Source organism: Muntiacus reevesi, chromosome 5 (genome assembly GCF_963930625.1).
Source record: "Muntiacus reevesi chromosome 5, mMunRee1.1, whole genome shotgun sequence".
In the NCBI taxonomy this organism is placed as follows: domain Eukaryota; kingdom Metazoa; phylum Chordata; class Mammalia; order Artiodactyla; family Cervidae; genus Muntiacus; species Muntiacus reevesi.
In genome coordinates, this window is record NC_089253.1 from 26034314 (window position 1) to 26046633 (window position 12320).

The window sequence follows — 12320 nt, forward strand, 5'->3', positions numbered from 1 at the left end:
TTAGAAATATGTACATATATATGTTTTATAAATTATTTACTATAGTACTTAAAATTAATAACATTTTTCATTTATTACAGTTTTTAAAGTTGTTTTTCTTGTGGAATAACTTGTGTATTAAAATACAAAATTTAAAGAATGTTAGTAAATTCATGGAAGCTTTTCAGCCAGTACAGTATATAGAATATAATCTAGAAGTTCCCTTTGTGTAATTTTGTCATCCTCATCCTCTCAGCAGTTGTTAGACTGCTGAATTTTTGTTAAGAAAATACCTTCCTTTTATCTATGGACTTGCCACTATGGGTGCATATAAACAATATATATTTTTTTTCTTCTGGTTTTGAAATTTGTTTAAAAAAACTAACGTGATTGCCCATCAAACTTACTTTTGAGATTGATCAATCTTAACCCATATGGTGTTTTATTCAGTAATAATCTTTGCAGCAGTATATCTATTTTCTTAGTATTTTAAGAAAGTAAAAATTTAGCATCATTCATCTTTTCATTTTTTGTTTTATTTCATTAGTTTATGCTTTTCTTTATTTATTTTAGTTCCTTGAAAATTAAATGACTCTCTGCCACATAAAAGATCAGCAGTTCTCACATTTCTGACATTTGTGTTCAAGAGTCAAGTTTCTTGATGTCCTTTAAGTAAGACAAGTTCCAGACTCAGCAAACATGTTTTGTGCTTAGATGCATATAGTTGTATAAGTTATTAATAAATATTTGCTGATCAATACACTAATAGAATTTTGGGAAAGTCCTGTGGAGAACAGTTTCTCATTCAGGGAAGTCAACTATGCCAATTGAGAATTCTGCTTTTAGGAGAATCTGATATTATAAATTATGTTTCCAAACCAAAGTATCACAGAAAAGTGTATGGGCTAAAGAGAAACTGAGATAAAGTATATGAAATTGGATATTTAAAAGCCTGAGTTATATGGTTGCTATTTCTTATTCTAAAAGTATACCCTGAAACTGGGGAAATGGTTTCTACATATGTCCTAACGTTGAGCTGTACCTCGTAGCTTTTCTCTAACTTCCCCAGGTTATGCACAGAAGTGGAAAATATAGATATGGCTCTATCATGTTCACATCACAGTAATGTCACAGAGGAGTTACCATCACTCACTTCTAATTAGTCCCTTTGCTCAACAACCCCTGCAAAATAGGACTCATTCAGGAATGGGGTTCCCCAAGGACTTCAAGAGCATTTAAATTTCCACTATGAGAAAACAATGTTGCTATTAGTGTTTTGGAAGAGATCTTTACAGAAGGCAGAGGGACTTTCAGCTTTCTGTCACTTAATCTGAGTTTATTTCACTAAGAAGAAAGAACTTTCCAGATTATGAGAGGAGATCCCTGATCCTGGCTTGTGGTATGATGTCAGAAGCAAATTTGGGTGACAGATCCTAGAGATACAAATAATACAGGGATGAAATTTTCTCCTTGCTAGTCATGTAAGTGCCACCCTCATCTCTCTCTCTTTTTAAGTCTTCTTTTCTTCCTCAGGTATCCGGTGGAAAGGAGAATTTTGAGTCCCTGATTTACAAATGGTCTCAAAGTCCAGGAAATGAACAGAAACTTGTGGCTAAGAATAGAACACTGCTTGCTTGGTTTGTCATTTACCTCATGAAATTGGCTCACCAACTCCAAATCTCCTTTCTTTACAACCAGGGTTTTGGTCTTGAAAATAATTAAAAGATTGGACGCTTAAATAAGCCTATCCCTGGACACCTTCAGTCCATTTCTCTCCTTCTGTGTGACTCTCTTGATAAGATATCCAGGTCTCTCTCTCTGTCTTTTTGTGGAGACTTCAGATTATGTGGGCTTCTCAGGTGGCTCAACAGTAAAGAATCCGCTTGCAATGCAGGAGCCACAGGAGATGCAGTTTTGATCCCCAGGTCAGGAAGATCCCCTGGAGGAGGGCACAGTAACCCACTCGAGTATTCTTGTCTGAAGAATCCTATGGACAGAAGAGCCTGGCGGGCTACAGCTCATGGGGTCACAAAGAGTCATACAAGACTGAATCGACTTAGCATGCACTCACATACAGATTATGTAGCTCTTGTCTTGGGTCATCTTTTACAGCACAAAGCAAAGCTTCTTTTTGGGTTCAGATGCCGTATAGGTAACAGAGAAAGTTCAAATATTCAGAGGATGGTGCCAAAGAGAAACAGGTGTATGATCAAGCTTCTTTACATGGTTGTTTAGGAAGACTAATATCTGACAGTGTCATGTAAGTCCTTGTACAAGACAAAACAACTGAGTGATTTCCTTTCCAGTTATTCATGGAGTTGTTTCATCATCTCATTTATCAGATGTTTATTAAGAACCTACTCTATGCCGGTCACTGTTTTCTGCACCAAGGGTATAGCAGTACATGTCAAAAAGTATGAACTCTTCTAGATTTTATACTTAAATGTGTGTGTGTGTGTGTGTGTGGTGTTTCATGGAGAGACAAGATGGGTTTACATTGTTTACTAAAGAGAACTGGGAGCATTTTTAGAGCCTGGTGACATCAAAAGAAAAAACATAAACAACACAGAGGTGAAGAGCAAAATTTGACAAGGTCAGTAATGCCACAGCCCATCACAAGTGCACACAGTGGAAAGACTCATGTCAGGGAAAAAAAAGATTTAAATACCTAGCTCTGCCATATTTAGTAACCTCTAATTAGGCAAGTTGTTTACTCTTCCTAATGTTGAGACATTTCCTTTTCTGTACATTTATCTCAAAGGGTTACTGGGAGGATTAAGTGAACTGAGATCATGTTGAGTAAACATTTCAAACTGTTATGAGGTTCAACCCTGGGTCTCACCAGAAAACAGATAAAATATAATTTTGTCAGCAGTATTGGCTCACAAATATAGTGATTCTCAAGTTTCACATCTAGAGACATTAAAGAGCCTTTATCTGGTTTTGAGGCTTCTGATAATCCTCCACTTTGAGGGAGCATATGTTTGTATGGTCATCAGCCTTCCCTTTAAAAGCCTTGTTCCAACATTAAAAGTACTGTTTTAATAAAGGATATTTTCATTTAGAATCAGTATGATAAACATATTTGGTATAAAAACTATGAAGTTTTGCTATGGTAGCTGCATTCCAGGTTAAATGCTCTGTAATTTGGCTTAGACATAGAATTTCCTTAACTTTGAATCAAAATGCTTTAATTCACTCACATATTTCATTTCTCCAGTACATTCAGTCTGCTGACACAAACCAGGACATTTTTCTACATCCTCTGCTTCCATTTCCTTCCACAGGACTGACATTCCTGGAGATGAAGAACTGCTCTGAGGTGACTGAGTTCATCCTGTTGGGAATCCCGCACACGGAGGGGCTGGAGACTATACTCTTTGTCCTGTTCTTGCCCTTCTATGCCTGCACCCTGCTGGGAAACATGTCCATCCTTGTGACTATTCTTTCTTCTAATCGCCTTCACACACCCATGTATTTTTTCCTGGGGAACTTGTCTGTGTTTGATATGAGTTTCTCCTCTGTGACCTGTCCTAAAATGCTGCTCTACCTCATGGGACTGAGCCCACTCATTTCCTACAAGGACTGTGTCTCCCAGCTCTTCTTCTTCCATTTCCTCGGCAGCATTGAGTGTTTCTTGTACACCGTGATGGCCTATGACCGCTTCACCGCCATCTGTCACCCTCTACGGTATGTGGTCATCATGAACCCTAGAGTCTGTGTGGCCTTGGCTGTGGGCACGTGGCTGTTAGGATGTGTCCATTCCAGCATCCTGACTTTGCTTACCTTCACCCTGCCATACTGTGGTCCCAATGAAGTGGCTCACTTCTTTTGTGATATTCCAGCACTCTTACCCTTGGCCTGTGCTGATACATCCTTGGCCCAGAGGGTGAGCTTCACTAATGTTGGCCTAGTATCTCTAGTCTGCTTTCTCCTAATCCTTGTGTCTTATACTCGAATCACCATCTCCATCTTGCAGATTCCATCAACTGAGGGCCGTCGCCGGGCCTTCTCCACATGCAGTGCCCACCTCATTGCCATCCTCTGTGCCTATGGACCCATCATTACTGTCTATCTGCAGCCCACACCTAACCCCATGCTAGGAACTGTGGTGCAAATTCTGATGAATCTGGTGGGACCAATGCTGAACCCTTTAATCTATACCTTGAGGAATAAAGAAGTAAAAACAGCTCTGAAAAAAGTATTGTACAGGACAAACCATGTTCCTGAGATTTAAAAAGAATGGCTGGAAGGGTTGATGATGTGGAACTCTTTCTGCCCCAGTATGGGAAATTTTTCTCTGGAATTCTTACATGTGGCTTTTCAGCCCATGCTGAGTGGTGTGGATGGGTATGTCAAAATACGTCATCATTTTGTCTGTTTTATTTTCTTGTATTACGTAAGCCCCTCCTCATAGCTTCAGAATAGCATGTTGTTGTTATTCAGTCACTAAGTCATGCCTGACTCTTTGACCCCATGTACTGTAACCCACCCGGCTCCTCTGTCCATGGGATTCTCCAGGCAAGAAAACTGGAGTGGATTGCCATTTCCTTCTCCAGAGGATCTTCTCAACCCAGGTATCAAACCCATGTCCCCTGCATTAGCAGGCAGATTATTTACCACTGAGTACCAGAGAAACCCTCAAAATAGTATACTCTTGTTATTTTACTTTTCTTTTGTGAAGAATTTCTTGCCACTAAAAGGAAGGAAGGTTGCCTTTGCCATGGTACTTTTCCTACCTTTCCTACTTTACTTCCTGCTAAACTTTTTGTTAGATAAGACAGTGAAAAATGAACTCCCCAGGTCGGTATGTGCCCAATATGCTACTGGAGATCAGTGGAGAAAGAAATCCAGAAAGAATGAAGAGATGGAGCCAAAGTAAAAACAACACCCAGTTGTGGATGTGACTTGTGATAGAAGCAAAGTCAAATGCTATAAAGAGCAATATTGCATAGGAACCTGGAATTTTAGGTCCATGAATCAAGGCAAATTGGAAGTGGTCAAACAGGAGATGGCAAGAGTGAACATCAACATTTTAGGAATCAGCAAACTAAAATGGACTGGAACGGGTGAATTTAACTCAGAGGACCATTATATCTACTACTGTGGGCAAGAATCCTTTAGAAGAAATGAAGTAGCTATCATAGTCAACAAAATAGTCCAAAATGCAGTCTCAAAAATGAAAGAATGATCTCTATTTGTTTCCAAGGCAAGCCATTCAATATCACAGTAATCCAAGTCTATACTCTGACCAATAATGCTGAAGAAGCTGAAGTTAAATGGTTTTATGAAAACCTAAAAGACCTTTTAGAACTAACATGAAAAAATTTGTCCTTTTCATTCCAGGGGACTGGACTGGAATGAAAAGTAGGAAGTTAAGAGATACCTGGAATAACAGGCAAATTTGGCTTTGGAGCACAAAAAGAAGCAGGGCAAAGGCTAATAGAGTTTTGCCAAGAGAACACACTGGTCATAGCAAACACCCTCTTCCAACAACACAAGAGAAGACTCTACACATGGACATAACCAGATGGTCAATACTGAAATCTGATTGATTATATTCTTTGCAGCCAAAGATGGAGAAGCTCTATAGAGCCAGCAAAAACAAGACCGGGAGCTGAGTGTGGCTCAGATCATGAACCCCTTATTGCCAAATTCAGACTTAAACTGAAGAAACTAGGGAAAACCAGTAGACCATTCAGGTATGATCTAAGTAAAATTCCTTATGATTATACAGTGGAAGTAAGAAATAGATTCAAGGGATTAGACCTAATAGAGTGCCTGAAGAACTGTGGATGGAGGTTTGTGACATTGTACAGGAGGCAGTGATCAAGACAATCCCCAAGAAAAAGAAATGCAAAAAGGCAAAATGGTTGTCTGAGGAGGCCTTACAAACAGCTATGAAAAGAGGAGAAGTGAAAGGCAAAGGAGAAAAGGAAAGATATAGCCATTTGAATGCAGAGTTCCAAAGAATAGCAAGGAGAGATAAGAACATCTTTCTCAGCAATCAATGCAAAGAAATAGAGGAAAAGGATAGAATGGGAAAGACTAGAGATGTCTTCAAGAAAATTAGAGATACCAAGGAAAATTTTCATGCAAATATGGGCACAATAAAGGACAGAAATGGTATGGACCTTACAGAAGCAGAAGATATTATGAAGAGGTGGCAAGAACACACAGAAGAACTGTACAAAAAAGATCTTCATGACCCAGATATTCATGATGGTGTGATCACTCACCTAGAGACAGACATCCTGGAATGGGAAGTCCAGTGGGCGTTAGGAAGCATCACTATGAACAAAGGTAGTGAAGGTGATGGTATTCCAGTTGAGCTATTCCAATTCCTAAAAGATGATGCTTTGAAAGTGTTGCACTTAATATGCCAGCAAATTTGGAAAACTCAGCAGTGACCACAGGACTGGAAAAGGTCAGTTTTCATTCCAATCCCAAAGAAAGGAAATGCCAAAGAATGCTCAAACTACCACACAATTGCACTCATCTCACACGCTGGCAAAGTAATGCTCAAAATTCTCCAAGCCAGGCTTTACCAGTATGTGAACTGTGAACTTCCAGATGTTCAAGCTGGTTTTAGAAAAAGCAGAGGAACTAGAGATCAAATTGCCAACATCTGTTGAATCATTGAACAAGCAAAAGAGTTCCAGAAAAACATCTACTTCTGCTTTATTGACTATGCCAAAGCATTTGACTGTGTGAATCATAACAAACTGTGGAAAATTCTGAAAGAGATGGGAATACCAGAGCACCTGACCTGCCTCCTGAGAAATCTGTATGCAGGTCAAGAAGCAACAGTTAGAAGTGGATATAGAACAACATTCTGGTACCAAATTGGGAGAGGAGTACATCAAGGCTATATATTGTCATTCTGCTTATTGAACTTATACGCAGAGTACATCATGAGAAATGCCGGGATGGATAAAACACAAGTTGGAATCAAGATTGCCAGAAGAAATATCAATAATTTCAGATATGCAGATGACACCACCCTTATGGCAAAAAGTGAAGAAGAACTAAAGAGCCTCTTGATGAAAGTGAAACAGGAGAGTGAAAATGTTGACTTAAAGTCAACATTCAGAAAACTAAGATCATGGCATCTGGACCTATCATTTCATAGCAAATAGATTGGAAAACATTGGAAACAGTGATAGACTTTATTTTTGGGGGCTCCAAAATCACTGCAGATGGTGACTGCAGCCATAAAATTAAAAGATGCTTGCTCCTTGGAAGAAAAGTTATGACCAACTTAAACTGCTTATTAAAAAGCAGAGATTGCTTTGCCAACAGACGTTTATCTAGTCAAAGCTATGGTTTCTCCAGTAGTTATGTATGAATGTGAGAGCTGGACTATAAAAAAAGCTGAGTGCCAAAGAACTGATGCTTTTGAACTGTGGTGTTGGAGAAGACTCTTGACGGTGCCTTGGACTGCAAGGAGATCCAACCTGTCCATCTCAAAGTAGATTAGTCCTGAATATTTATTGGAAGGACTGATGTTGAAGCTGAAACTCCAATTGTTTGGCCAGCTGATGTGAAGAGCTAACTCATTTGAAAAGACTCTGATGCTGGGAAAGATTGAAGGTGGGAGGAGAAGGGGATGACAGAGGATGAGATGGTTGGATGGCACCACTGACTCAATGGACATGAGTTTGAGTAAATTCCAGAAGTTGGTGATGGACAGAGAGGCCTGGAGTGCTGCAGTCCATGGGGTCGCAAAGAGTTGGACACATCGGAGTGACTGTACTGAACTGAAACTCTGTGTGAGACCAAGGTTATGAAGTGAGGGAATAAATAGAAGACTGAATTACTGAATAAGAACTTGATAGGATCTTCTCCTTTTTAGTATTAACAGACTGAATGCCAGAGGCAAAATAAAGTTTTTATTTTTCTTCCTTTAGTGCATAAGAAGGGAATAAGAGTTTGCCAACAAGGATGTTCTCTTCTTCATCCCATGATTTTCCTCATGCCTGAGCATTCTCAGGCAACTAAAAGTAGCTCAGTTGTGAAAGGAAAGTGAAAACTTGATGACTAGCATCCTAGATTAGATGTATATGTTTCACTACCTGCTGACAGCGTGATTATTAATGTGATGCCGTGTTGGGCTGTACTGTGTTGCTTCAGTCATGTCAACTCTTTGTGACCCTATGGACTGTAGCCTGCCGGGCTCCTCTGTCAATGGGATTCTCCGGGCAAGAATACTGGAGTGGGTTGCCAGTTCCTCCTCTAGAGGATCTCCCCGACCCAGGGATCAAACCCACATCTCTATGTCTCCTACAATGGCAGGCTAATTCTTTACCACTAGCACTACCTGGGAAGCCTATTAATGTGATAAAACAGTCATTTTATCAGGTCATATTATTAGACTGAGCCAGTGGTTTTCCAAGCATGATTCCAGGAGTCTGGAGACTCTAGTAATTTATTCTAAGACTTTGTATTAAGTATAATGAAAACTTCCCTTTCATCTACTTTATATATTGTATTTCTGAGCAAATTCCATTGGGAAAAGTTTGAAAGCCTCTGGATTATAGAACATCCATGGTACCTTCCAGAACTAAGCACCATGATGTGCATAATTTTCTTCTACCCATAATTTTAAAGGTATAATTGTATTTTTTCCAGCACTCAAATGTTGACCTTATGTCTTCAACTTTTACTTGAACTTGTTGTACTTGTTAAAGTCCCAGGGTTCACTTAATTACCTGCCAGACAATTCTCCTTTTCCTATATATTACTATATACTTGGTCTCATGTGACCTCTTTTCTATTTGATCTGTATCAGCGATATCCACTTTTGTCCACAAATGGCTACCCAGAAGTTTTCGGAAGGCACTGATTAGATCTGAAATGTTATAGAGGGGAAGGGTGGGTTTCATGGAATCTATCATACTCAATGCCTGGATTACACATAATTTTATCTTAACCATTTGTACCTCTTACTTAAGCACCATACTATTAAAATTCCAATTAGAATATCTCCTGATTCAGTCTAATAGAAAATAAGTTCAGTTTCATAAAATGCCCTCCTGAGAATTCCTAGAAGTGACTCCTAATGGAAAAGTCTCCTCCCAAAACTTTCTGAAACCTTAGAAATATCATGCACATATATTCTTTAACTTAAGATGAGAATACAGTCTAATGAGCTTACATGTTGAAAATTTAAGTAAAAAATGCATTTAGTACACCTAACCTACCAAAAATCATAATTTAGCCTAGTCTATTTTAAACATGCTCAGAAAACTTACAACAGCCTACAGTTGGGCAAAATCATCTAATATAAAACTTACTTTTTAATAGTGTTGAATAGGTCATGTAACTTATAGAATACTGTACTGAAGGTGAGAAATAGAATGGTTGTCTGTGTGCAGAATGGTCGTAGGTATATCAGTTGTTTATCTTCATGATCATATGGTTGACTGGGAGCTTGGGCTCACGGCTGCTGTCTAGCATCATGAGAGAGTATCCTACCACACATAGTGAATCCAAGGAAAGATCAAAATTCAAAATTAGAAATAACGTTTGTACTGAATGCATATGGCTTTTGCATCACCAGAAAGTTAAAAAAAAAAAAAAAGGTCAAACGCTTGTAAGTTGGGGACTACCTGATATAATTGCTTTCAATAGTCTCTTCACCCATTTGTGCGTCACATTCCTGTCTTCAGTTCAGTAGTATGAAGATCATTATTTATAGAGCCCTTACTGTTTGTCAGATATTATGCAAAATGCTATACAAAATGATCTCATTTATTCCTCACAACGATCTTGTGACAGTTGTATTATTATCTCAATTGTATTAATGAATTTCCAAGGCTTAATGAAAAAGAAATTTCTTGCTCAAGATAGCATAGCTAGAATATAATTGGACTAGGTTATGAAGCTGAGGCTTTTCTCTCTTAATGAGAAAATCTTTACCCAATATTTAGGGGTCTTTCCTGTTGAGAATAGGTAAGGCACTAAATAGGATCGCTTGTCTTTATCTATGCAAACCCAAGAAGATAAAGAACCCTAGATAAGGACTTTTTTTTTCAACTCTTAGGAAGGAAACGGTAACCCAAGTGGTCAGTGGTGTGTTTATCTCACTCTGGCCCTATAGTGAGATATGAAGGGGCACACCAGTTAGGATCCAACACAGCAACAGAAAAGCAAAGAGGGCCACCCAGCAATGAGAAATGTTACATCTTTCTCTATGTCTTTTCCAGAATAAAAGGAGGGCAGGAGCTATAAGTGAAGGCACTGGAAACTTCGATTATATCTAATCTGAGGAAACTTGCAAAGAGGAGAGAAGACCAAGGATATTAAAAAACGAGCAAGAACTGGAGACAAAGCTCTGTCTCCAGGCAAACATCGACCCCGTGCCGCATCTGTGTGGTCTCCATCCCCTTCGTGAGGAAGTTCGCTGGACCATGAAAGAGATGGATGCTACTTTCCCAGTGTTGATTCCTCACCTAATCTGGACCACAACCTTTATTCTAGAAGCTCACAGCCTCCTATTCAGCCACACTATTGTTTGCATTGAGCCTGGTGAATTCACCTTCTGCTGAATCTCAGAAACATCCCAAAGGCTCTGTTAGTGGGAAGGGGATATCCTACAAAAAAAATCCAGGAGCACTTTGGTGGTTTCCAACTTTCACCCAAGAGCCTAGAGAAATGATAGCAATGGGACTGCACTTTTCCTGCTTCACTAATACATATTTTTTGTAATATTTTAAGACAAAATGAAAAATTGAAGACAAAATACTGAAATAGAGCAGGGGCCTATGGTCCCACCCCCATGTCCTCTGCCTGCCTTTTGCCTGTAGAAAAACTTTAATAGAAGAATAAATTTAATCAGGGAAGTGAGAAATGCAGAAGCAAAGGAAAACAAACAAGACCAAATAGTTTAGTCATTAAGCAGAGTCAGAGATGTTTAGTTTCTCTTCAAGGGCTATAGATAAAATTCTGATCTATATCTTATAAGCTGTTTTTTAGATACCGAAAAAAGATGAAAATGAAATTTATCCTAGTTTTGTAAAAGCATATGATCCAGGAAAACAGAAACATATACATATTTATCTCTCTTTATATATATGTAAGTTCAGTGCCAAATTAACAGGTGCTACAGCTGGTGGTCATAGAAGTTTTCTTGATTGTTTTCAATTTCTCCTCATATTCCTCAAGTATACATGTAGAAAGCTCTGGGAAGGGTGGTACCAAAGCCAGTCTCTGTTTATTGAGGAAAGTGAAAGTCGCTCAGTCATGTCCGACCCTTTGTGACTCTGTATAGTCCATGGAATTCTCCAGGACAGAATACTGGAGTGGGTAGCCATTCCCTCCTCCAGGGGATCTTCCCAACCCAGGGATAGAACCCAGATCTCCCACATAGTAGGCGGATTCTCTACCAGCTGAGCCAGCAGGGAAACCCAGCTTAAGGTCCTTTTCTCCCTATGTGTTGGTGATACTCCTCATGTCTTCTTTTCCTATGTCAATAGACTGCCCCCTGGCCATTGGTACAAAATCAGTTAATGTAGAAATAATTAAAGGGCTTCAAAAGCATCATATGAACCAGGATAGAAGGACTTAGAAGGTAGAACTCAAATAATAACTGGAAGAGTATCAGATTTAGTCTAATAAGGTCCCTAATTTAAATAAAAGAGATGCACATCACTGGTATCTCTGGCCTTGTTATAAATGATTATAATAAACCCAAATGTGTGCATAGTCATTTGTGGTTTGCAACGTTACTCTACACAAACCATCTGCTTTTATTCTCAAAATAGACCTGTGAGGTTGGAAAAGTATAAGGTAGATATTCCTGGCTCTTAAACCAGGTGCCAAAGAGGGATGTTCACAAATAACTTGGGATTGTAAATAGATTACTCTCTGAGACTTATTCCAAATTCAATGAACACTATATCAGATAAATAAACTTTACTGAATGTATTCTGTCCAGCCAGACTTGACTATAATCTGAAATAATGTGTTTATCCAGAATATAGTTTATTAGTGTCAATTTATTCAGGTTCCTGGAACAAAATTACCATAGGCTGGGTGGCTTAAACACTATCTCTCCACAATCTGGAGGCTGAAAAGTCTGGGATCAAGGCACCAGCAGATTTGGTGTCTGGCGAGAGCCTGCTTCCTGGTCCATACGTGGCCATTTTTGACTGTGTCCCCTATGGTGGAAAGAACAAAGGACCTCTCTGGAATCTCTTTCATAATGACACTAAAAATGGGGCTTCTCTGGTGGCTCAGACAGTAAAGAATCTGCCTGCAATGCAGGAGACCTGGGTTCAATTCCTGGGTCGGGAATCAACCTCCATGGACAGAGGAGCCTGGAGGGTTACAATCCACGG

General features: G+C 39.2%; 1 protein-coding gene across 1 annotated transcript; it reads left to right on the plus strand.

The window, feature by feature from the left end:
- Positions 1-3283: 3283 nt before the first annotated feature.
- On the plus strand, positions 3284-4216 carry LOC136169231 (olfactory receptor 10D3). Its single transcript, XM_065937038.1, has one exon. It carries the CDS (start codon positions 3284-3286, stop codon positions 4214-4216), a length of 933 nt encoding a protein of 310 aa, XP_065793110.1.
- The last annotated feature ends 8104 nt before the right edge of the window (positions 4217-12320 follow it).